General features: G+C 43.6%; 1 protein-coding gene across 1 annotated transcript; it reads left to right on the forward strand.

Annotated features, from left to right (window-relative positions):
• Window positions 1-18181: 18181 nt before the first annotated feature.
• GCM1 (glial cells missing transcription factor 1) lies at window positions 18182-27060 on the forward strand. Its single transcript, XM_040598855.1, has 5 exons — window positions 18182-18283; window positions 20096-20348; window positions 21291-21403; window positions 22397-22525; window positions 26067-27060. Exons 1-5 carry the CDS (start codon window positions 18182-18184, stop codon window positions 26685-26687), a joined length of 1218 nt encoding a protein of 405 aa, XP_040454789.1. The 3' UTR covers window positions 26688-27060.
• The last annotated feature ends 414 nt before the right edge of the window (window positions 27061-27474 follow it).

The raw sequence follows: 27474 nt of genomic DNA on the forward strand, positions 1-27474 counted from the left end.
TTAGCCCCTTTTTAAAAGAGGAGGGCTGGACACAAAGGTAAGTATTAGGTAAGCAGCTCCTGTCCTATATTAGAAACATCTGCACAGTAGTTCCTAGCAGTATGGATGAACAGACGATAATTAATTTTGCATAATGGAGACACGAATAAAATAGCATGCTGCCCTTGATTTCACTGCTGCAAAGACTTTGTAATCAAGAGCTTTTCCTAGTGTGGAAACAGGGATCGTAAAGGAAGAGGAGATTAAAAGCAAGCATATCCTACGTAATAGCTTTTACAATGCATCTGACTGTGATTACACAAATAACCTTGGGAGTGCCGGCTTCCAGGGAATAACAAGAGCTGTTTTGATTAAAATGATCAGAATGCAGATCTGTGTATCCTGATACCCAGGACTATTTCAGAGCGTTTGATAAGTAGAGGTGAGTGAATGTGTTTAAGCAGGGAAGGAAAAAAACCAAAATCACAAAATTCAGTCCAAGCACAAATCAAATGTATTTTTACTTTAAAGCTTAACCCGTAATGGTTATTAACATCATACATCACCAACTGTCCAGCACATACAAATGGCTGGTAATTATTTAACAGCATTCAGTATTTATCGTGCTTTATACTAGATAGAGTTGGGTGAGAAAACCCAAAAATGTCTGGCGTTGGAAGAGGAGCAGGAAGGGCGGTGCTAGGACAGCAGCTCCTCTGTATTACGGAACAAAGCATCCTCCTCGCTCTGACACCTCAGAGCTGTGCAGATCAGACTGACTCACCTGCGAGTAAACATGAAAACGTACAGAATTATGGGAGTATGGAAAGAATGAGCTTCTAAAACAGCGTGGTGAGTGAGGGATGGAGGGATTTGGCTATGTGAATTAGAATTAGAATTAGTGATAATCAAGGTCCTACAGTTGTCCAGAGGTCACAGATGGAGCACTGGGGAAAGACCACTTTTGGCCCCTTTTGCTGATCAAAGCAGGAGGCTGTTTAGGAAAAAATGAGGGAACACAGTTCAGTAGAAAACATTCGGAGGAAGCAGAACACACATAAACTAGCAGAAGAAAAAGCTAATGAGGAGAGAGGCCCTAAAGGGCAAGAAAGAAGGATGCCCTGGTGGCAGTTTTGAGAAGAGGGACGGGAAGAGAAACTGGAGAATATGAATTGCTCTCACTTTCAGCAAGGAGAAGGAGGTTCTGCATAGATGTGAACATGACACCAGATCAGTATTCTGATCAGCTGCATTTACTGTCTATCTCAGCAGTAGGTGCTTAATGAACACCCCGAACGATCCCTGCTCTCTGCAGAGCAGCTGCAGCTCAGGCTTGTTGCAAGGGTAGATTTCCTTCAAGCAGCACTAAGACAGGTGTTCTCTGTCTTTACTGCTTTATTCCTTTGGCCTTACGTCAAACAGCCACGTTCACTGTCAAGGCACAGTTTTGCTTCCCAGGGTGTTAGCCTGGGTCAAATGATGACCTGGTCAGCTGCCAGTCAGGCTGCCTCTCTTCCTCTTACCTGTACAGAAACCTGGTGGTGGGCTTCAACTGCATATACTGATGTTGCTGTTTGCTGGTAGTGCCTTCTGAGTAGGCCACCTGGTAGTGCCTTGCTTATTGAAAGATCTTCTTCATCTTATAAGTCTCCTCTCCAGTCCTGATGGCTCTTGCTGAGTAGGATCATTTAAAATATCTGTAGAGGGAGAAGTAGGTTGACATTCAGAATAGCATGAATAGCATCCCAATACTGACACTGAAACAAGTGCCACAACTCTTGGTGGTCATGTTAACCCTTGACATCTTCCAGACAGAGCAGTTTGACTAGCTGTGGGTTGTGGGGGAGCACCTCTCTCCCAGCACCCAGCCTCCGTCCCGGGCAATTTAAGCTTAGCATGAACTGACACCCATCCTAGGGGAAAACTGAAATACAGTGGAGTATGGGGGCAATGGGAGAGGAATGAAAACGGTTGGTGGTCTTCCTCTTCTCCTCAGTCCCACTGCCATCCCCAGGGGCCATCTTCAGCGCTGTGCTCTGCCAGAGCACCGCAGCGGAGTGAGGATGGCCAGTGGCTGGGAGTGAGTTTTCACTCTCTCCTCTCTGTGATGCTCCTGCATCAAAATACCGTCCCTTTGGAAGCACTCACTGCGGTGCTCTGGCAAGTGTCCAGGAACCCTCCCCTGGGAATGCTGTGTCCATTACCTGAACACCAAGTGCCACTGAGGTCCTAAGACAACATTTCCTTGCTATTTGTTTTAGCTGATATTTTTCAGCTAAATTCAGAAAATATCACGGGTTTCCTCCCTATGGAAAAAATGCATGTTGCTGTTTCTGTCAGTGATCTATAGAAAAACACAACACAAAAATACTGTCCTACAAGCAGTATTAAAACATAAACTGAAAGAGAATACGCAGTCTGAGGTGTCTGGGAGCCTGCTTGATGTTTGCCATACTAAAGCAGCCACCCATAAAGCTGCTTGTCCTGTCAGCTGCTGAAAAATCAAATTGCTTCAGTGCAGCAACTTTTTCTGAGAATAATGAAAACAAATGTATTTGATAATTGGACCAGAAGTGCACTTTTGTTGCAGAACTGTAGTAACTGCTGGCTGTTGAAATGCAGGTTCCTTCTGAGGGAAAGATTAGACGTTAATCATTCATGGTAGAATGCGAAGAAACCAGGTCATAAGGAGACTGAATACATTCTAAAAATAATGTAATCTGGTGGGGAAATGAAGAGGTCTGCAAGATGCTAACTTAGAGGACACTCTGGCTTGACTCTTTTGTCCTCTGAAACCAAAGATCCCAGATCAAATCCTACCTGTGCCTTTAGCAGCAAAAGAACTGAATGAGTAAAGGCAGCATCCCATGTTTAACTTCTAATTGAGTGAGGCTGGATACCCAGCCCACTAATGTTCAGGGGGAGGGTGACCTTTTCCCCTGACTCCACAGGACTTTTAGGCAACCTGAGATACTTCGAAGTGGTTTGTCTGTACTTAAGATAGCTGAAATCTTTCAATTGTCCTCACTTTTTGAGGATGCCTATTGGCAAAACACCTGTCTTTCCAGGTCCTCTGTCTACTAAAGAGCACTGACGTTAAGAGAGCTGAAGAGTAAAGGGGGGATGCACCTCCTCGCTGTCCTCAGCTGCCTGGAGGGCGATACAGAGGAGGAAGAGTGCACTCTTCTTGAAGGGGCGTAGCGGAAGATAGAGAGGTACAATGAAACAACACAGTTGCAGCAAGGGAAATTCAGATTAAATACAAGGGAAAAATCCTTCACCGTGAGAGTGCTCAAAGACTGGCACAGGTTCCCAGAGAGTCTGTGGCATCTCCATCCTTGGAGGTGTTCAAATTTTAACTGGTCAGGCCCTGAGCAGCCTGCTGTAACGTTGAAGTTAGCCTTGCTTTGAGCGGGGTGATCTCCAGAGGGCCCCTCTAACCCAAATTTTTCTGTGATTGTGGCAGTGCAGAGTGCAAGAGGAGATTTGCCAAACATGCCTGCACAGGAGTTGCTGCAGTGGAAAGCCAGTGACAAGTTTGTAGCATATGAACTTCATTGCATCAATGAACTCCAAAAGCAACTAAAAGAAGGAAGTAAAAGTCACCCTAAAGCAAATGGTTTGATATCTGAACTTTTAAAAAAGAGCTTTGCAATAATAGGACAAATAGCACAACCTTGTCCTCGTCCTCCCCCCACTACCCCAAACGAGCAGGGCTGAAACGCAAAGGCTGGCACTAAAGCGTTCCTGCTTCTCTTTCCTCTGGAGTTAGTTTCATGGTCTGTCTCGCTTCAGGATCCACCAACTCTCCTCTGGAGCTAGGCCTTCTCTTCCTGAATGTTTCAGCTGAGTCCAGTACAGAAGGGCTGAATTACAATTTTCAAAATACCTGAAACTTGGCCTGATTTTTACTAGCCTAGGTGCGTGTTCCATAGTTTTCAGGGTTTCTACCCTGGATCTTACCTACTGGACACAGCATAGCTTTTACCTTTTCTCTGGAGCTCAGGAAAGATGCTATCAAGAAAATGTGATGGTCGTAGCTTATGTTTCATGCCCATTTGGTGCAAGTGTTTAGTTTATGTCTTTTGTTTATGTCAGGCTCCATCACTCAGACTCGTACATTTCTTCCACAGTCATTGCTAAATTAACTTGGTTTTCTTCTTATTAAATGGTAAGCAAACAAATAAATAAAAAAACTTCTTGTACAAGCAGACCCATATTAATTTTGAGATGTTAAATGATCCATATTTGTTAATACCTGTCACTAGAAAAATTCACCCTCACTTCCTAAGTCCTTTACTCTTTTCCCTGTCTCTGTTCACCTGCCTGAACAATTTACCAAAGATTCAAGTTGTACTTCGTCCCTTTGATTCTTTATTCTGCACTCTGCTTCCCACAAGTAAGGAAAGACTTCCCCATTTGTAGTGGGTTTGCATGGCAATGTTTTGGGAGGGGGTGAGAGGGGGAGTTATAGGGGTGGCTTCTGTGAGAAGAAGCCAGAAGCTTCCCTCACGTCCTATGGAGCCAATACCAGCCGGCTGCAAGACAGACCCACTGCTGGCCAAGGCTGAGCTAATCGGTGACAGCGGTAGTGCCTCTGTGATAGTAAATTAAGAAGGAAAAAAAAAAAAATTCTGTGCCAGCAGAAGAGAGGAGTGAGATTATGTGAGAGGAGCAGCCCTGCAGCCCCCCAGGTCGGTGCAGAAGGAGGGGCAGGAGGGGCTCCAGGTGCCGGAGCAGAGATTCCCCTGCAGCCCGTGGTGAAGACCCACGGTGAGGCAGGCCGTGCCCTGCAGCCATGGAGGTTAACGGTGGAGCAGATCTCCACCTGCAGCCATGGAGGACCCCACGCCTGAGCTGGTGGATGCTTGAAGGAGGCTGTGAACCCGTAGGAAGCCCGTGCTGGAGCAGGTTCACTGGCAGGTCCTGTGGCCCCGTGAGGGACCGAGGCTGGAGCAGTCTGTTCCTGAACAACTGCACCCCATGGAAAGGACCCACTCTGGAGCAGTATGTGAGGAATTACAGCCTGTGGGAAGGACTCACACTGGAGGAGTTCACGGAGGACTGTCTCCTGTGGGAGGGACCCCACAGTGGAGCAGGGGAGGAGTGTGAGGAGGAAGGCGTGGCAGAAACAATGTGTGATGAACTGACTGTAACCCCCATTCCCCAGCCCCCTGTGCTGCTCAGGGAGGATGCAGAGAAATCAGGAATTAAGTTAGGTCTGGGAAGAAGGGGGGGTGGGGGGTAGGGGAAGGCATTTATTTTCTGATTTGAATGGTTATTTCCCCAAGCTGTGTCTGTTTTGGCCATGACGGTTGATTGCTGAGTGATCTCCCTGCCCTTACCTCCCCCCACCAGCCGTTCATTGTGTTCTCTCTCCCCTGCCCAGCTGAGGAGGGGGAGTGATAGAGCAGCTTTGGGGGGCATCCAGCCACAGTCAACCCACCACACCGTTCACAGCCACTTTGCCTCCCAAGGACCACATCAAAGCTCACCTGTGCTATAATACATAGAAGAAAAAAGTGACGATAACCTGGTTTGTAGTCAGTGCTACTGAACTACCCAATTAGTGATGGAGCCCTGCTTACCTGTACTCATCTTCTACAAGGATTCATTCAAACAGGGAATTGAGCTTTAAAGAATGGCAAGTTATAAAGATGAAATGGAAAGTAAAGCTGGAAGAGGAACGTCTTGCATGCCTGAGAGTAAGGAGAGAAAATGTCACCAAGGACTTGTGGGTGATGTTTTTAGGATTTGTTTCTCCAAAGGAACAGCCTGCTATTGCCCATAGAAGAAAATAAGGGCATTTATCAAAGATACATTGGTCTTCATCCATGCTCTGCTGGATTGCAGCTTGAACACGCCACTGCCCTCCCTGGTAGTCAGGGCTGATGGGACTTACTATTCCTTCTGTTACTGATTACATGGTGTGCCAAACCATGCATGTCACCTATTTAGTGTCCTGACTGTCCATACTTGCTGTCTCCAAGCTCTAAGCGGTGCGAAAGACAGCTTTGTTCCTGCCCCAGAACATTTAGTCCTCCTGCTCCATCAGGGCCCCATGGGAACATTGCTGACTTTTCCCTGTAATTGCCTACAAGTGGTAAAGCCAGAGTCCCAAGAGCAGGGAGGCTGAACCATGCTTGGTGGGGCTTTGCATTTGTTTGAGAGGGGATTCGGTCTCTGTTCTCATTCTGTCTGCAGACTGTAAAATACACAGACCTCTGTCGGTTTAATGCTGTTAGGAAAGTAAAAGAACATGAAGGAGGACAAAGAAAACAGAAGGGGCAGGTTGGGTGCGGTGCGTTCTCACCCATGAGCGCAGGGCTTAAAGTGACTCACTGATAAATCAATGCTGAGGTGCCGAGAGCCTCTCCAACAATTTCCAGCTAGCGAGGTCATTTATTGTAGTGAAATGATTCAGTGACCTTAAGAAGCAGCCAGAGGCTCTCTCTGGAGACTGCTGGAGAGGCAGAGTAATCTCATAGATGGGAAACTGCACTGAATACATCTTTTCTTGGTCTTGTTAATGATCTCAGCACACACAGCTCATTTCAGCTCTGAAAATAGTTGGCAAGTTGTTCTTAAGATTTTTCAAATCATTCTAGGATTGGTACTCACCACTGGAAAGTATGAAGCATATTTTAGCTGTGTAGTGTTTACTTTCCAATGTAATTTTAAAGACCTTCCAGAACATAGGTGACCATTTCTTATTTATTAAGGTCACTACAAAGCACCTCCCCCTAAAAAAAAAAAGTCCACCCTAAGGCAAAACTGGAAAAATATTGGGCATTGGGCACAAACTGCATACAGCTTGGGGCAGAAAGAAGCAATTAAGCCAAGCAGTGGGTTTGGATGACTTTCAAAGTTTGTTACTCCCAGTTTTTACAATTCTGGAACATTTTTTAAATTTCATGTAGCCGTGTTAAATATGAAGGCACATCACATGAAACATAAGCTAGTAACACCCAGAACGAGCAGATAATGTCTGCCTCCACAACAACCTGAGCACCTTATAAATATCCTTTCAAACTTGTGCTTAAGAATTGCTGCTTCCAGTTCCCACCCAATTCAACTGGGAATTTGACCTCTGCACAGCTCAAGTGACATGGTGATTCCTGAAGTTATGCTGGAGCATCTGCAGCACTGTGGGGTCCTCCATGCCATCTCTGTGGAAACTGCTCATTTCTCAAGATCCCAAAAGTTAGGCCAAGTCTTCTGCTGTCTGTAGACTACGGCAAAGCTCTGGTTTGCATACAAATGAAGAGCCAGAATCAGGGAAGAAAGGGAACTAGCAAAATGTGTTTTGCTGCAGGTACTTACCAGGCCTGCTTAGCCAAGGACGGGTTTGAAGGTGGTTGGAAGTCATTTTAGTTTGTGAACCTTCTCTTGTTGTTTCAAAGGTTGTGTCAAAGACTGTGACAGAAAATGGACCAGGGCAACATGTAAGGACATATTTTGCATCCTGCACCTGCACAAAGCCCTTTCCCACCTTGTCCTCTGTTTTCCTTCCGTGTTGCATAACATGGTGGGTATGATCTCAACAGTAGATGTTTATTCCAAATCCAGCCATTTATTTGATTATTTTCCCTAAGAAGGTGTTTGTTCTGCACAAGATGACTAATTCAACATTCATTTTTCCTTTTGAAGAGTTTGCTGAATGGGAGTGAAAGAGGCAGCTTTCCCTGAGTGAGTAACCACTTAAAGTTTGCATTCCAAGTATTTTAATGTTTCTGCTCTTTTTTTTCACTATGTGACTAACAGATGTTGTAGTCGTTGTTACAGTCATGGCTGAAAAGTCCTTTTGCACAAGTCCTTTATATACAAGTAAGTTAGTTTCATCGTTTTAAAAATAAGTCTCCGTGAGGTCACCTGTTGCCTGACAACATCAGTCTCCAGCCCTGGGACAATTACTCAGTAAAGACCTGATACCCAGCCCCAATCCCCACTTTCCACATGTCCCTCAGAAAGCTGTGGGACCAGGTCTTTATGCCAGCGGACACTACTGACCCTTTTCTTGATGTTGCTTTTCTCTTTTTCTGTATAAAAACTTCTAGACATTCATTTCAGTGACTGGACTGCCTTAAGGGACAGCACATATCAGAAATCTTGTGCTTCCCAAATATGCATAGTAGCAGCAGGATTAGGAGACATCATCTTTGTGTGCAAGGTAATTTATAAGAGCATCTCTTGCTTGTATCTACTTGAAACCTAGATATTTAAATTATTTTACATTTTAAATGAAGAGGATGATCAGCAAAATGAAGTGAGGAAACAGCAGCTAAGGATGGAAATCATCACTTGCAAAGCCAGAGGATTAAACTGTAGCCAATCCACGTGGAAAGGAGAGAGGACTCACCCAGTGAGGAGAGTGGGAATTCGTGTCTGACCAGGGTGCAGGCAGCATGCTTTCAAAGAAGGTATGAAAACTGCTGCCAGTTAGAGGCACTAGGACACCACTATTTTAGCAGCATTCCTGAAAATACAATTCCTCATATGGAGCTTTCCAGATCAATTTGCTGCCTTTGTCAAGGTGAACTGGAGTCATGCACATACTGTGGAAGAATAGACAAGAACATCGTGATTTTCTTTGTCTTTCTTATTTTGCAGAAACTTCTGCTTAGCAGGCTTGAGGTTATTGGCGGGGGGCGGGGGGGGGGGGCACGCTTGTTAAAAGGAATTTTCATTTGTGTATCAACAATTAAAAAGGTATTTTTGCCACAAAATTAGACTATCCCCAAAGAAACAACTAGCTAAAATGCAGCTAGAAGAAAGGTAGTTCAGAAAGCAGCAGTAAAATTATTTTGGTTTCAGTGCTTTGGAGTGAGCTGTACAGCACCACAGGTACTTGTTTCCGCAAGGGTCAAGATGTATAAATAACAGCACATAGTCAGTAGTAGCTCCTGCCTGGCGGAGGCTGTGGGTGTCCCCGCAGGCTTCTGCCCGAACACATAATTTCCCTGTCTGCTGCCACTCCTCATGCATTGTCTTCCTCCTCCTGGTGGCCCCACAGAGGGGAACCAGTGTCAAGTTTTGGGATTTCAGGACAATGTCAATGACAACTCGTGTTTGTCAAATGCACGCCGTTCTGTACCTTCTGTCCTTGGTCTCTGCTTTTCTGTGTCAATGTTGACAGCAAGACCCCTCGATCTGTGGGGCCAGGCCTGCACTGTATGGTGCCCTCCCTCACTGCTGTCACAGCTACAAGTCCAGAGGCTTAGTTCAGTAATAGCCTGTGCAGAAAAAACTGTTGGGATTCATCTTCATGAAGGACAAATGGACGAGTGAAATGCAGAGAAAACAAAAGACAGGCTTGTCCTTCTGTGCTGGTAGGAGCATGAGGTGTAAGGAAACCCAGTGATAGTTACTAAACTCCCACTGCAGTTTGTGCTGCAGCACGATAGCAGATATGTAGGCAATCACTGGTGTGGGTCATCAGATTACCAGAAAATTGCTGCACCATGTCATAAGATATGCTGAAAACTGTACTGTGTATAGTTTCAAATGCAGGGTCCATCTTCCAGGAGGGCAGTAGTTTGTTCAGAGCAGACTCATAACAACCTGCAATACCATGCCGCTTGTGTGGACAGACTTTCTGTAGCAAGCTGGTCTGGCGTCCGTCAAACTGAGTGGAAAGGCAGAAAGAAATTCTCCATATCATGATGTAGTGCAAGACAGGAGCTAAGTTAACTTGGCAAAGCAACCTGGTAATGCAGCCGTACAGTTTCCATACCTAACCAACTACACTGCTTTATAGGGACATACCCAGCTTTCAGAGAGCTTGGGGTTCATGTTGCATGAGCGCTTGGCAAGGGAGTCAGACGTTCTGCAAATATGACTCAGTCAAGGCAAAATAGGGAAGGTCAGCCTCGGAGCTAAAGAACAAACCAGGCATTCTGGGCTACTAGGTTTGCTGCCTATTATTCCATAAGGAAAAACAATTGTGAAAAGCTGTAGGTCTTGTAGAAACTGTATCGTGCAGTCTCTTGTTAGCCAGGGCATAGGTGGATGTGTGTGGATAAAGAAAGTGAGGCAAGGGATGTGACATGGGGAACAATGCTGCTGCCGTCACTTTTGGGATCTGATACTAAGTGAGGACTTTAGCTGCAGTAGAATCCATCAGAGTTTTAGAGAACAAGGTGTTGTCTTGTGCCATTGGATTATTTTATCAGCACTAGGGTTGTGTTATTATGAATCCACATTGCCAGTGAAACAAGGTCTGCAAAGTGTCTACCACATGTAGGACCAGGAAGGGCCAGGAGAAAACACAGGGAGGGTACACAGGCTTTTTGTAGAGGAAAGCAAACCTGTGGGTGTCCTGCCCATGGGGATATTGTGGGCATTAGACACCAGCTCAGAAGCCTGAGAAACTCAGTTGTACACCCTGCTCCTGTGTGAGATACGATAGCAAGGACAGGCAAAACTAAGAAGGTAGATTTTTTTCAAGCTACTCTTGAGAAAGAGATAAGCTTAGAAATGCACTGACATGACAGATGGGACACTGAATGAGAAAAGAGTGTGCTGGTCATAATTTCGACAAAGAAAGAGGCAGTAGTTATCACCTCATCAGTACAGGCAGGGACTGCCCATGTGGGTGGACATATCTGTCCAGGTTTGGCTTGTTTCCAGTTCCCATAAGAAAGATGTGCAGCTGGCCTTCACCGAGTTTTTCTGGGCATCTACAGAAATAGATGTTGGGGCCTGCTATGAAGGCTAAGGAGAAAATGTTTGAATAGAGGATACTGGAGCAGCTTTTTTTGAGTTAAATCACATCAGGCCAATGGCATGAAGGGAGCTGAGGGGTGACAGAAACCAATTCAGGAGGCTGAACACCAGACTGCCAAGCCTAGGCTTATAGCTGAGATTCCTCTCTCCTAAGAGCAAAGAGATAGGACCTGCATAATCAACTGTAATCTGGCACTGCCAAAACTGAAAAAGATCTGATCTTGTGTCACTGCTATAATTTCCACCGATCCCTTGGATACTGAGCCCAGACCAATTGGAAGAGCAGCTGTGCTTTCTCAGGAGTAAAGCAAACCATGCACTATTTCAAAGCAAGCAGAATGAAACTCAGTTTCTCCCACAAGAAGCCCCTTTCAGCTGCCCAGGCTATAGAAAAGTTCCTCTCATTTTTTAATGTATAGCAGACCAAAAAGCTTTATAATTCTACCTGAACATTTGACTCTGGGAGACTATGTAGTCTGCAGAAAGGGGAACATGGTGTGCATATATGGTCACCACAGCAGCTGATGATACCAGAAACAGTGACTGTTCTGAAGTTAGGGCATGATTAACTGATAGGAATGTCTTTTGGAATTACTTGCATCTGAGGATGAATTCAGTAGATATGATACTCCATCTAACCCTGGAGAAAAGCAAAGTGCTGTCAGAGATACCAGAAGTGAGGCAGTTCCTACAACATGAAAATTAGAATGCACATTGCGACAACAGAGAGGGAACAAGGAAAACAATAATCAAAGCAACATACCAAATTCCTGTTCTGAAGCAGATGGACATGAAAGGCAACTCATTTAGCAATTAGACATTCTTTAAATCACAAAAGGGAAAATTACAGAATTGCAAGGAAGAGAAAAACACCCTGTTCAATAAGCAAGTGTCAATCCATGAGATGAGATTTTGCATGCATATGATGTTCATGCCAGGCAGAACAAGGAAATTAAATGTATTTGCACCAGATGCAAAGGCAAGATGAGAAACTGAATGTCAGATCAAGAGATGACATGAGTGAATGCACTAGGTTTTGAAAACTAGAAAAGTAAGAAAGCAGAATGGCCATAAACTAATTTTTATATTACATAATAATACTGCCACTAAGATATTGTAAATTTTAAGCATAAGGCTAACAAAAAGTGTTCCAACTAAAATTTTAGGTAATTCATAGAAGCGGGTGATTGCAGCTAAAGCATGTGAATTTATGATCTTAGTGGGGAAAAAAAAAAAAGCCAACAAAACCCCAGGAAAGACAGTTTATATGGTCAGAAAGATGCACTAGCTGAAACAAAATTTTATCCAGACCTGAGTCTACCACAGCATCCCAACATTAATGCTGTTATGATATTACCATGATGGTTTTGCATCTGTGGAATAGCTACCATGAATTTTACCCCAGAAAGTAAATAAGATGTCTAAAACATCGTGTTCTTTGCCAAGTACCTGATACGTTAAGAGAAAATATTAAAGAGATCAATGTAGTGAATAGAAAGCTAGACATAACTGCCAAAACATTAGGGCTCACGGCTTTAATAGTTACTGAGAAATAAAGAGAAACATCTATTTGCATACACTCAAGCATCCCAAATAGATGATTTAAAAAAAAGCTCAGGCTCCAAACATTTCAGTTGGAGCTATGTTCTTTGTGTAGCAGAAAAAGATATTCCAGCGTTTGATGCTAAAACACTGCCCGGGGGACAAAAAAAATAATATCTAAATAGATTATTTATGCTATCCTGTTCAATAGTAAGTCATGCAACTTCCAGGCTATCAGCTGAGAACACTGCTTGGGAGCTAATCCACAAGTGGACCAATATCAGTTTCCTCAAGAGGAGGGACTGAGAGGCCTGGAAGAGATATTTACTGTATGTGATACAAGTGTGTGGACATGAAGCTTATGCGGCAGAGACTCTGGCAAATTCAAATTGTGCCCACAACAACATCTGTCTGCTGGAAATGGCCAGGGAAGTAAACAGAAAATGAAAAATGAGAATAATGCATCTGACTGAAGTATCGTTCAACTGACATAGAGGAAAACCTGAGATGGTTGCAAGATGTTGAGTTAGAGCTGTTCAAGAAATTACTATCCCATCATCAGGATTTTAATATCCCCTTAGACGGATGCTACAATGGTTTGTGAGTGTGCATCTCTGTTCTGTACAATACGGGCAGACAATACATAGTACCTCCCAAGCGATCTGACAAAGCTGCCCTGACAGTCTGTACTGAGTAGTGACCTAACCCCATGAGGGCAAAAGTGGTGCAAACTACATATTTGTATTCTGAAAAAAAAAAAAAAGAGTCCAAGACATTCACCAGTGTTTGAGCTCTGAGGTGAATTCTAGGCTAATCTGTCTGGTTTATAAGCTGTGGTGTAGACATGTCTGTTTTATATGACATGACTGTCAGAGAACCCTGCAGAATACGTCATTTCAAACAGGAATTCTAGAAAAAAAGATGTCTGGACAAGGTAGGAAATTAAAATTTTAAACAAAAAAATATTTTTAAAAGTGTTCAGTGAATGTGACTGAAGCAGCAAAGCTAAAACTACGCTACCTACAACTGGCTTCTTATCCCGAGCAGTCCAGAATTCAGAAATATGGTAACTGAACACAAACATGAGATCATCAGCCAGTTCTGGTATCAAGGGCATTAACAATATTAGTTTCAAGAAAAGAGTTAAAGAGAAACAAAGGACAAACAAAACCAACCAAGGATATTAAAATACTTCCACCTCAAAATATGTCCATCTTTCTTTCAAAGAACCAGACCACAGGTGACAGGCTTTCACTTTTGGATACTGAATGGTGAAGACAGCACAAGCATTTCAAATGATGTTGAGAGAGGCAGCCAATTTGAGGATACGTGAGGGCCATCTGGGAACAGAAACTTGTCTCCAGAAAATGAGCCGTATCCCCAGTGCACTTCTGCACAGGCCAAAACTGTCTTCTCATTAGAAATGACATGTCTATTTGTAGTGAGCTTATGCTCCATGTCTGGGAGTTTAATCATGCTGCTGCCACAGTTGATCAAATAGCAAGGCTGAACTGGAAGATAAAATTGTTATTTTAAAATCTGTAGAATGTATTTTAAATTATTTTTTTTCAAAAGCTGTCAGGCCAATCCCGAGATGTATTCCACAAGGAGTATCAGTAGCACCTTCATACAATAGAGTTGTCTTCCAAACATGCATGTTCCTTGATTACTGTGGTGCAGCACCATAAGAACTCTGCAGTAAAGAAAGGGGGACTAAAGAAGGATGAGAAGCAAAAAGCCAACACCTGCAGTGGAGAATCGGCAAGAGAGGTCCCATCAGCAGGGAGAACCTTTCAGTGTCAGGGAAAATCATGCACTTGAAGGCAGGGCACAAAGGCAGCCACGGAAGATGGTGAAACATGCTGTTGACAGGACAGGTAACTCAGCACATGTAAAGGGCCACCTACTGCACCTGAGATCAGTTAAAGGTTGTCATCACTGAAAGGTGACACCGAAGACAGAAAAAGGAAGACTGATGGGAGCACTGACAAAAGCACCTTCTGCATGTGGTGGTAAAACAATACAAGAAAGGAGCCTGACCTGGTGACTGCTCTGCAAAGCCTACAGCCACGCGTTCGGCCTCCAGCTGCTGTTCTGCAGCAGAGCCCTGCAGCCCGAGACAGCGCTGGGCAAGCCCTGCAGCCACAGCTGCCTTCCCCAGGCGCAGCGATGCAGGGTTGCACAGCCCTCTCCAGAGCATGAGCCTGAACACAAGAAGCTTTGTAGGGCTCCAGGGCTTTTTCCAATCCTTGATCTCTCGTCACAAATGACTGTTGAAGCAATTCCTGACTATCTGCAGTTACAGTCTGCAATACTGTCCTTCCAAATAAGAGTTTGCAGATTTCATTGAGTTAATTTAACCTGTAGGCTCATGTAAATTGGTAATATACATAATCTCTTTTTAAAATTCATCATCCTTTTCTTAAGTGGTTAACAGCAAGTACTTCTAAGGAAAATAGAAGAAACCTTCCTAATCCTTGCTAGTTAAAAATTTCCATAAATCATAAAATATAAGGCTTAATATCTCTTTCTAAATTTATTATATTTCAGATGGTAGGCATATTTAAATATTAAATATTAAATAACAGATCTTCAAATATTATTTCTTTCCTATGTTTTTGATCTCTTTTCCAGTCTTGCCTAGTGTTCAACCTTCATGACATACTACAGCAATACTAGTAGTAATGCTGTAGCACAAGAGTCTAAAGAAATAAGTGGGGCAAAGCCTGTAGAGAGATGAAATAACTTTCATTAGACAAAGCAATACTAAGTATGTAATGAATGAAAAAATATTTGCTTTGCCTCACTTTTGATTTTGCTAGCTGTTTTCACTCTGTGCCCTGGGCTGTTGGGTGGTTAAATGAGAAGCACCCCCTGCTTTCTCTACACCCCTCTGTATTTCAGGTTAATTTAAAAAAAAAAAAAAAAAAACCTGCTTATATGTCTCTTTTCTAGAGTGAACAGTCCCAGATTTTATGGATTTCCTTTGCCCTGAGCCCTTTCTTTTTCTGGGAGGGACTGGTCTTTTTGCACAGTATCATAAGTGAAAAATCAGTGATGGTTTGTGAATTGGTAATACTGCAGTTTATTTTATGGCCCTTCACTGCAGTCTTTCTGTATTACAACAGCTTGGTCACTTCTTGCCTGACAACTTATGTTTGTGCAACTGCCCATAGGGATCCCTCAGTCACTTCCATGAGTTAATTGAAAGCAGTTCTGTAAGATAAATAAATACTTTAACTATTACGCTTCTAAACATGAATCATTTTGTCAGGGTGAAACATAAGTAAATTCTTCTAAAGGATTAATTCAGATACATTTTTGTAATCTGTGCAATTTTTTCCCCTTTCTGTTTTCTTCATGTCCAAATCATCAGCAGATACATTAAACACTGGACCAAAACCAGAACCTTGCTACACCCTGCTGTTTATCTTCTGTATCAATGAGCATTTACAAGGAATAAGAAAATAAAAATAAACCAAAGGGCAGGAGAAGAACTAGAGTACTTTCACTGTTCTTCAAGCACAATTAACTACACCACATTCCAGTGCCAAACAGGTGCTACTTACGTTGTTCCTTCTTAATATAATAATTGCCATTTTTCTTACATGTATTTTTCCAGATCAAAATAAATAAATGTTGACATCTAAATTTTCACTTTTTATCTAAGAGGAGCAGAACACTTAGTTGTGGGGAAGGGAAGGGAAGGGAAGGGAAGGGAAGGGAAGGGAAGGGAAGGGAAGGGAAGGGAAGGGAAGGGAAGGGAAGGGAAGGGAAGGGAAGGGAAGGGAAGGGAAGGGAAGGGAAGGGAAGGGAAGGGAAGGGAAGGGAAGGGAAGGGAAGGGAAGGGAAGGGAAGGGAAGGGAAGGGAAGGGAAGGGAAGGGAAGGGAAGGGAAGGGAAGGGAAGGGAAGGGAAGGGAAGGGAAGGGAAGGGAAGGGAAGGGAAGGGAAGGGAAGGGAAGGGAAGGGAAGGGAAAAAAATTCAGAATTTACAACTTATAAAGCTGCTACACTTTAGTAATAATTAAAGCTATACAATAACGATCAGAAATTTAATATGCCACGTCATCGTGTAATTATCATTCTAAGCTTTTGCTACTATTTCAGCCTTTACCTGCAAGTAGCTAGATATATATGATTCTCTGTAACTTCATTTTTTGAGCATATTATTATGAAATTATCTGTGTCTTTCATTAATCTTTAAGGTAACATTTAATTATTGTTTTATCTCTATCAATATAACACAAAAGAAGAAATATCCCATTTTCTCTAACAAGAACAAAATTAAAAATCAATTTCTAAGCCATTCCATTTTGAAAAGCAATGAGACTATCATTTTGAATTATATAACAAATAATTTCATGTTTTAGAGCACACAATAGTCACGGGTCATGCGTTTACTAAATTCAATTCAGTTTTCCAATGCAGCTCATATTTTGTTTGTTCTGACTTTACTATCTCCATCTTCATTGTAGTAAATATGAAAATATACAAAGACCTGATGCTTCTTGCAGTGGTTTGTATTTCTGAGCAGTGATGTTCCCTTCTGTGGTCTAACATCTCATTTGACCCTTCGGTGGGTTAGTTGCCCTCCAAGAATCAGCCTCAGTTCAAATTACTGAGCACACTGGTGCTGACTACCAGACACCCCTCTGTGAGGTCTTTTTCCATGGGGGATGCTCCTCCATAGCTTTCTTTCTCCCCCACCTCCACACCCTGAGCCATAAAGTGTGGCACTGGGGCTCTGACTATGCTGCCAGAGCACCACACAGCCAAATGTCCCAAGTGCTCTGCAAATACCTGCAAACTTTTGCTTTAGAGGTGAAAATATAACATGAGAAATTAAGATCATAGGTATTTTATAAATGGGTAACCTAAGGGCATGGAGACTAAGTCACTTTCCAAGGGCCATGCATATGCAAAGCCAGAAATAACAATAGAATAAATTCTGTTTAATAAATTTAATTCTATTTCATAGAATCGCATCAAGTAGATTTTCCTTTTCCCACTATTCAGTAGTCTTTAACAAATCCTTAACTGAAATAAATTACAGTGACCTTCCTGAAACCATTGAAGCTGTCCCTGTTTCCAGAAAGAGAAAACTGGCTGGTTCATTTTCAGATTCACCTTTTCTCTCCTTGCCAAAAGAAATGAACCTCAAAACTTTTTCATGTGTGGGATCCCTGAGGATATGGTATTAAGCTTGGCTGGTACTGAAATTTGGAGTGGGACAACCATCTGCTTTACACGCTTTCAGGCAAGACCTGTTGGTTTTAACATACCTTGGTGGGACTTTTTTGCTTCAGTCTGCCGTTGAGATAGGGAAATGCAGGTAGCCTGACCTCCTTTTCTATACTTCCCTCATGCAAACAGTAAGCTTTTAGACATGCCAACAATTGTGAAATAGTTGAGCATGATTTTATCTGAAATGATGTAGCAGTCCCCTCTTGTTGCTCACCTTTGTCACGTGCAGTGTGTGAAATACCTAATGGGTAAGCAGTGATTCAAAGAGCCCGTAGCAGCCACCAAGCTGTTCAATCAGTTTGGATTTGGAAATACTGAACCAGAGTCAGATAGACGTACAAAGAGCCTGTAAGCATAGTTACATGACTATAAACTTGGTATGAGAGGACACTGAGCAAAACAGAACAGATGACAAAGGCACGATTTGCTTGCTGTTAATGATGCCTCTGCAACATCACAGGCTATCTCTAAGCTATATTTTCCACTCATTGCTGGCTTGCAAAACTTTTAATGGAACAAGTTTTTCTGGCAGAAGGACACTGATTTTTATCTTTAATGAGTAGCCTCTCTATCATTTAGCTTCAGGAAACGGCTTCCTGGTTGTAAGCTGCTTGAGAGTACTGACAGCCAGTCAACTTCAAAAGCAGCCAGGAGAAACTTTCTTGCTAATTTTGGGGAAGGAATTAAAAAATGCTGAAAGGTGCAGATGATGTTGTTATGGAGCAGGAGGACTCTGCTTCCCAACGTGGAGAAATTACAAGTTGGGATATCAATGACATCAAACTTCCCCAGGTATGTGTCTGTGTCTTAGAAATTTATTCCGTTCTACGGGTTGTCTCTGCTTTACTAATGAGCTTAAACGCTTCCTCAGTTACCTATCCCTCATTGCCTTTATTATCTTTGCCATCTCGAGGTATAGGACAGTGTTTTACTGAAAAGCTGAAAATATTGAGCAAATATTGAATTTTCTATGCATTTTTGCTTAAACATATTATTGAAAGAGTTACTGATACATGAAAACCAGCAATGTTACAGATGTGTTGCCTTTCTAGCCCACTGTGGTGGATGAGGTGCAGAGAAAGCAGGGGGAAAAAATTATCTCTTGCTGTGGGTGCTCAGAAATGTCCAGGACTTGCTTTTTGCCCTGTGTAGTGCTTTATGAGAAGTTAGCACAGCACCTGCGACTGCCTTGCAATTCTGGGTCCTCAACCTTGCTGTAGATGGGGTCCAGGCAAGTGGGCTGGCTTTCCACAGAGGGCAACACTCCTTTCATGAGAACCTAGAAAAAGGCTGCTTGTGTTTGCAGAGATTTGCAGAGGCAGAATGGTGATCTTTCCCTCCCCCAGTCCTTTTCTAGTCCTCGTATCTAAAAATTTCCATCATGCTCTCCACTGAAAGCCCACAGCACACTGCACGCCAACATCATCTCCCTGTGCCTCACCTCAGCATGTTTGTGTTAGATTCCTCCTGCTGCGGTCCCTCAGGGTCCAGCTCTGCCTTTCACCTCCCAACCCTGTCTTCTTATCTGATCCCAGTCTCTTCCCTACTGTGCCACTGCTCTTTGCCCAAAGCCTCCATGTCTCAGGCTGCCCCCTTCCCTGCCCTCCACTCCAAGGTCACCTTCACTTGCATTTCAGCCTGGAGGCTCCCTTCACACTCTTCCCTATACTATCCGATGGCTCCTGTGGGAGCACAGGAGTTCTCTTCTCAGTTGATGTTCTTGCTGCTGTAATGGCTCTCAGTGGCTGGGATCAGCAATTTCAAGGAAATTCCTACTATGTGTTTGTATTCCTGTAAGATCTTTTCTCTCAGAACCACCAGCAGTTCAGTAAGGTGCTTTACAGTTTATTGCATTTTACTGTGATGGCTGTACCCAATGAGATGATGTGTGTTTGGTCCTCTTTACTTTTTCCCAACAAATTTTATTTTTATGTATTTATTATTCCTTACAGTGCTGTTCTTGGGGTTTTTTTTGCTTAGTCCATAGTAGTGAAAATAAAACCTGATCATGTTGTCAGGTTTCTTTGTTTTGGACTTCAGAAAAATCACCGTGGAAATCTTTCATGGCAGTTAGACCAAAACAAATGAAAGTCCAGAACTAAAGACCTACAAATGGGGGCATAATCTTAGTCTGATTCAGTATTTGCCCATTTTCCAGATAGCTGAGCCAAATAAGCTGAATTATTCAATGTAATGCTGCTGTGAATAGCCTGAAAGGCAAAGCAATCTCTCTGCCATGAAAGATAACAGAAGTCAGGCAGGCAGTGACCGCTGCCTGCAAGGAAACTATCTGCTATTTCATGTCAGGCACCCCACCTTCCCCTCCCAGGGAGGTGCTGCACCAAGCTGGACCCATGGATGAGTGAGAACAACCTCCTGGCCAGGCTTTCCTGATGCTTTGGGGCTCATGGGGAGCCATGGGGAGCTGTGATTTTTCTGCTTCCTCTTCACTGCTCCCTCGTGCCAACCAGCATCATCTGCTGAGGTGCTGGAATCACCCAGGATAGAGGACAGACACCCAGCAGAGGACCAGGTCTGCTGGGTTCTTGCACAAGCTCTTCTCTCCCCCAGCCTAAAACATGGCTTGCTTTGGTATCTCCACAGGATGTAAGACAAATAGACTGGTTTCAAGAATGGCCAGATTCCTACATAAAACGTATCTATAGCTCAGAGGATAAAAATGCTCAGAAGCATCACAGCAGCTGGGCAATGAGAAACACCAACAACCACAACTCTCGCATCTTAAAAAAGTCCTGCCTTGGGGTGGTAGTCTGCGGCAATGACTGCTCGACTTTGGATGGGAGAAAGATCTACCTAAGACCAGCCATATGTGATAAAGCTAGGCAAAAACAACAGCGTGAGTATGAACATGGCTGCTCATTATATGGCAGTTCATAAGTGAGCACAACATAAAAGAAATCAAAGTAGAGGATACCCTTTGCATTATCCAACCTTCCCACTGTCATTAAACTCAAGTGCAACACTTGATTTTGGAAAAATGCATTTTGCATTTCTTACTGCTGTTGGGGAAGGAGTTGTTCACTTGTTTGTTTTCTTCAATTTTTTTTTTTTTAAATTCTCTGTTTCTGATGGTTAGAGATTGATTCTCAGCCATCTCAAGCCCATGAGTGAGGCTACTAAGGAAGCTGTGCAGTACTGGCAGCTTTCTGTTGACCTGAGTGTTGGCTTCGTTACTGCACGTGCCCAAGAGTAATTCAAGAGGCAGGTCTTGCAGGAAAGAATTTGCTTATAAACTATGATGGCTGGGAAACAGGCCTTATAGTCATGTCACCAGAGCAAGACAATGCAAATAAAGAACATGAGCTGGACACACATTTTTAACGAGACCATTCCAAACAATTGCTGATTGCTCAGTAGAGCTAGCACGTACTGATTTCTGGATCTGATTAACATTTTGGCTAAAGAAAGGTATTACTCAAGCACTCACTGAGGTCAGAATTATGTCCTCTAGAAAAATCAGAGAACACATGACATTCCAGACACTGCGAAGTTAAAAACTACTAAAACTAACCATGATAATAAGTGATAAAATGATAATAAAACTATAATATAAATAATTTTTGCCAGTTACATTTAATAATGGAACAAAATAAAGGCAATTATTAGTTTGCTTATATTGATTTTTGCTTATGTTTGAAAGTTTTTTGCATAGTTTTTCTCAGTGTAGTTTCTGACCCCCAAACCAGAAGTGGCAATCTACCAGCAACGAACCCTTGTATCACATAGGACTCATCTGTTTGGTGGTGTATAGAAAATATTTCCACCATCTTTGCTCTAGGAAAATGCTGCCCAAACTGCAATGGACCCCTGCAGCTCCTTTCCTGCCGAGGCCATGGTGGTTACCCAGTTACCAACTTCTGGAGGCATGAAGGCCAATTCATATTTTTTCAGGTTGGTATAAAATTACCGTACGTTATTCAATTTAATATTAAAGACTGTTTTAAAAGATTGATTAAGGAGATTTTTTGTTCCAACAAATAAGGGTCATTGAATATGACAAGGTCAAATGACTGTAAGGAGAAAAATTTTCACAATGAGTGGGCAAGGTCCTGAGCAACCTGATCTAACTCTGAAGTTAGTCCTGCCAGGTCCTGTTGAGCTAGACCTCCAGAGGTGCCTTCCAACCTAAATTAGCCTATGCTACTATGATTTTACAGCGTATTATATTTTTCGTTTAGGCTCCCTTGGAAACCTGTTGATTATGAAGCACTTTGCTTCATGTACATAGGAACCAACGAATCCTCAGAAAGTCAGAAACACTATGTTATCTCAGCCTCTTCTCCAAGGTACTACAAATAAGCATGAGGCTATCTTAGAGCAGGAAATGGTGGTACCCAAGGGACTGTCTATGGAAAATTCCATCTGTGCATTATATGTAACTGTATCTGGAAAACAGTGTATGTAAGTATTTAAATAATGGTCACTATTTCTGGACACCATAGTCCTAATTTAGTACCATAACCACTGAACTGTCTCCTGTTTTCCAGTCTTTCACTTATTCATAGGTTAAATAAAATTAATTCTTTGTGGAACCTAATGGAAGTTAATGTTCTGATAAACATGTCTAAAGTGTGAGAAGAATGGAAATGACTACAGGGACACTGTAGCCAGGCTGCAGAAGACCTTGTAGCTTCAACTGGGGGTCTAGTGTGGGGAGTCTCTTTTGCACATAAATGTGGTGCACTGGTTTTATGATTTCAGAGAATTTCTACCCCATCACACTTCATCTGAGATATGTTTGTTACCTGAGCTCACATTAAATAGGTCTTATTAAATAAAAAGCATTACATCAGGCCATGTGTGGTTTTGGCCTGTGCTACAAATTCTGCTCCCTTAAGATTAATAACAAGGTTGTTTCTAACATATCATAATTTATTTCAAAAGTCCAAAGGAGCTCATGACCATCCACGTCCAGAAACAAAAACAGAAGCAGAAGCAAGAAGATCAGTCCAAAAAGCACAGACAGCTTTTTCTCCATCTTATCCAAGATTAAAAAGAATCCAGGAGACTGAGGTAACTTTTATTACAGGTCAATGAAACTCTGGGGTCAGTGATCCATGGTTCCAGGCACGGTGGAAGCTGTCTGAGCTTTGGGTCTGGGTGGGAACAGGCTTCACATCTCTGCACTCTGCTTCCCTGTGATGGGGCCAAGGAGCAGGGTTGTCCTGAGCACCCTGCTCTGCTCAGCACCGTTATCCACGGCCAGCACCCCCTGTCTGGAGCCTCTGACTACATCTATACTGGCAAACAAAGTAGGGCTGGAGGGCAGGCTCAGTCATGTCACTATTCACATGACCTCTGCGATGGATTTGGCCAGCGCTAACTTGTGCTCACAGACAAAGTGCCCTGGCACGGGTCAGGAGGACAGCATGTGCCAGGGACCATCCCCTGGCAGGATTTTGGACAAGGTCCCTTCACTGTACACAGCTGGCTTTGAACCTACCTGTGTCCCTACATGCCATCACACTACAAGCCACAGGCAATCAGAATCTCAAGCTGATGCTGTGGGAAATAGCCCTTGGTGGGGTGCAGCACAGCCCTTGCAACATTTCACTTCAGGTCCAGAGGCTGCCCAAAGCCAGGATGTAGTGTGGACACTGCCAGGGCATACCTTTTGGTCTGTGTTACCAACATCAGCCCTTGGCCTCATATTATTTAGCAGCATGGACATAGCTTTAAAGCCCCAGCTCTTTCCTTTTTTAAGTGCCAGAGTTGCCTTTACAAAATTTCCTACAAGTTCTGTTTTAGTGCTGCTCCAGAAATTGAATTATTTACACAGAAATCTGGGAATAAAGTGATTAGATATTTAGCCTAATCAGTATTGACATTGAAGGAAAATATTAGAAGGCTTTAATTTGATTTAACTCATAGTATTGATTGCACCACCCCATGAGAAAATTGTAACAAATGAACACTTGAAAACTGCGAAATACTTTTGGCAATAATTGAACGCAGGAGGAATATTCATGTATGTGTGTATGTGCATGCACACACACACACTGTATACTATTTTAGTATAGAATACAATATATAACATTACCTATATAATATTATATACTGTGTATAGTATCCTAAACAAAACAAATCCATCATTAACAAGGCAAATCAAGAAATCCTTACTCCTTCTTCCTCCAGTCCCCCAGCATTTACTTAAGAAAACCTAATTACTTTAGTACCAGGTCTGGATTGTTTTATTCTCAGACTTAATGTCCATCAAGGAGAGAGATGCTTTCCTGCATGAAAGCTGCCCCTGAGCAGGATTTGGCCACCTGCAGACCATCAAGGGCTGTGAGGGCACCCTCAGGTGCAGGAGGCACTGCCCCATCCTTGAAAAGACAGCAGGTTGTTGTGTTTTCTTCACATTGACATGTGTCCCAAGGTCCTCCACTGATATGGAGGAGGTGCCACAGAAAAGTGAAGGCATCCTCCACCTCTGCTCATCCCCCATGGGCTTTGCCAGGGTTGATAAGGGGAAGGTGTATCACCTCTGCCTGGTGTGCCCTGCTTGCTCTTGGGGTCTCCAGGAGGGGTTTGAAGGCAGAAGAGTGCTTTGAAGTACTTACAGAAACACTGATGTTAAAACATCAGCTCTGCTGGGTGTGGAAACACTTGTGAAAGCATCTACAGAGATCCTGTGGACTGCTGCGTGCCTGATGGAGGGAACTGGGTAGGGCAGTGAGGGTTTTTCCAGTGATCTTCCTTGCAAAGGCTGTGTCACATGCAACTGTACACCACCAATCTTCACATGCAGTTTGTCTTTTGATGTGCATCCTCCCCAGCTTGGTGTTTGGGATAGTAATCAGTGTCCGTCAGCTACAGAGAAAAGGGATAATTGGGCTGGGTGGGGACAGAGTTCTTAAATGGGCCACATAGGGAAGCAGGGGGATCCAGTAGCCCAAGAAGTACATTAAAAAAGTGAACAGAGGAAGTTAAACCCATTTGAATGGAATATGAGTTTAGGAGTTGCAGCTATTTCTACTGGAAATACTCAGGAGGACACTAAAAAAAAGAGCTTGGGAGTCACTTTTACAAAGACACACTGACTTAGGATGGGACAGTCAGACAGTATAGGATGGACTGATGGTGTCCTCTTGACACAAGTGCCTGGGAACACGAGCGTAAGAAAAAGCAGTTGAGCCACTGTGTAAATCTCTAACAAATACAGAAACAATGATTTTCATACCACTGGTTTAATTCTGTCCCCATGAACACTAAACTAGTCTTCACTTAGGAAATGTTACTGAGCCACATGGCTTTTTTCTTTTATACCTGAGCCTACTGGTCTTCCTGAGGTCAAGTTCCCTCTAGACATGTCCTTCCTACACCACCTTCCCGGTGTTTTCACTTCAAATAGTGTGGGAGTAGGAACAGATCAAAGATGTGATAAATATCTGCTTGTAGAGCCTGCTCTTCAGCTGGTCTCATTCGGTGCAGTTGGAGTGCCACCATTCACCCTCAGCAGGCTTTCCAGTTCATGGCTCACCAGGAGGTTTTTCCTGGGAATCCTAGTTGTGTTTTGAAAGACCAGCTATGATACAACTAACTCAGGAGTCTGATTTGGCACATGGAACCCATGTCAGTGAACCTGTAAAAAGTCTTCTGAAAAGATTCCATTTTAATATGCTTACAAGAGACCAGGGAGGAGAAGTTTAGAAACATGTATGAACCCAAAATAGAGCAAGTGATACATAGGAAGTTTTCTTTAATGGTGTCAGCGGGCCTTTAGCTGAAGGTGGGCTGGGTCCTACATCAGGCTGTTGGAATTTCTTCTCATGTGGTGAACAGCTGAAAGGAGCTTTGCTACTCTGGCAGTCAGCAAAATCACTATAATTAAATGCATGCAAAAGCAGAATTACAAAGAAGACAGACCTGTAAGTATTCATCAGAAATGGTAACACAGAATGAGTGTCCTGAAAGGAAGTGAAGCTTGCAAAATTATAATCTAATAATTAGGGCAGTTAAAGGAGTTGTGAAATATCTAGAACAAAAGACCCAGAAGAATAATTCTTGTGTACTCCTCCCTCGCTGAATAAAATTTCTGTTTGTGGGGTAAAAAAAGTAAAGGTAGGAAAATTTATGAATTAGAAATAGGAGTCTTCAAAAACTGAAGCATAATATTATGATAGTGAAAAAAAGACTTTAAAACAATCAGTTCAAAAAAATCATACTTAACTTTTCCAAACTCCATAGGGTAAAAAAAAATAATAATCTGTGGTGTCAAATGTATTAGCATAATTTCGTTTTCAGGCGCTTCTTCAGTATATGCTGGCAGTGGACCCCGAGGGCTATGAATGGGAGGTCTAACAATTCTCTCAGCGTAGAACAGGATTTGGGCAAAAACTGCTGAAACAAACCCAGACCCGCCATATCTGGGAGCCCTGTTTGGTTTGCCCCTAGAGCCCACCGGCACTGCCCTACAGGGAGGCTCTACGACGGTGTCTGCTTCATTACTGGTATTAATTGAATGCATTCACGAGGTGTCATACAGGACAGTGTTTATTTCATGCTGCTAGAGAACATCTTGTTTTACTAAACCACACCTTGCTTTCCCAAGTCTCTGACAGGTGCAATGCCGACGCAGAAGGCTTTGCCTTTGCTCCTTTCCAAGCCAGACGCTTACATGCTACCCGCTAATTTCAGGGGATATTTAAGCAAAAGCTCCCGGGAGCCCATGCTGGACAGCTGCTGCGGGCGGCCGCCATACCCAGGGGCAGCTGGGGAGGACGGGGGCTCCGGAGAGGCGTCGACCTGGAGCAGGAGCCCAGCCCTTGGGAGGACCCCCAGCGCCGGGAGGCCTGGCCGTGGCCCTGCCATCCCCGCGGCCAACCCGCTCTGTGCAGCCCCTTCCCCCCAGCACTGCGCCCACCCCGGCACCCAGCACGTCCTGCCCGTGACAAAGAGTAGCCATCACCCCTTCAGGCCTAGTGCTGGCCCTTTGGGGGATGAATCCTGTGAGGAGACCCCCCCGCTGGCCCACAGCAGCAGCGGCCTCCCTCTGCCGCCCTACCCCGCGCCTCAGGGAAGCCCCTGCCCCAGGGCCAGCGGGGCACCACACCACCGCCCCTTCTGGGCACCTGCGAGGGGAAGTGGAGGAGAAGGGGGCGAGGGAGGGTGCTGTATGGGTCTCAGCCACTGCAACGATGACACGGCTTTTAACCTGTACCCATTATGGTGACCAGGTTTAAATGTCTGCTCTCCCCTCTCCTCTGGCAACGGACACAATTCTCCATCCCTGTTGCAGCGTGGATGTGAAACTGCTACCCAGCCGATCCCCTCTTTGCTCCTCTTGCAGGCCTCAGGAGAGGCTTTCATACTTGAAGACATGTCTTTGTTATTTTTAACTGTTACATTTTCCCCCTCTACTTCATTGACCTAATAAAAGGTATCGGCTCTTCTTACAGACTACCTCGCTGCCATTCTGGTTTGGTAGCATTTCAATCCCCCTTGATACTCAGTTTGTTCAAGCCTGTGAGACTGTGGAAAGTGCAGGTGGATGACCTCAAGGACAGCAGCTGTTGTGTGCTGTCCTCTGCACTCTTCCAGCTTCTTCAGGCAGTGATCTAAATCCCTCCACTGCACCAGCCCTGTGAACGTATGGTATGGAATCATCACAGAACAGTTTGGGTTGGAGGGGACCTTCAAAAATTTAGTCCAACCCCTCTGCCACAGGCAGGGTCATCCTTCACTAGACCAGGTTGCTCAAAGCCCCATTCAACCTTACTTTGAACACTTCCACGGATGGGGCATCCACAGCTTCTCTGGGCAACCTATTTCACTGTCTCACAACCCTTGTAAAATAATTTCCTCCTTAAGTCCAATTTAAATCTACCCTCTCAATTTAAAACCCTTGAACCTTGTCCTATTACTACAGGCCATAGTAAAAATTTTTTGTCTTTCTTACATTGAAAGGCTGCAATAAGGTCTCCCTGGAGTCTTCTCTTCACAGGCTGAACAACCCCAAC

This window comes from Falco naumanni, chromosome 6 (assembly GCF_017639655.2).
Source record: "Falco naumanni isolate bFalNau1 chromosome 6, bFalNau1.pat, whole genome shotgun sequence".
Taxonomy (NCBI): domain Eukaryota; kingdom Metazoa; phylum Chordata; class Aves; order Falconiformes; family Falconidae; genus Falco; species Falco naumanni.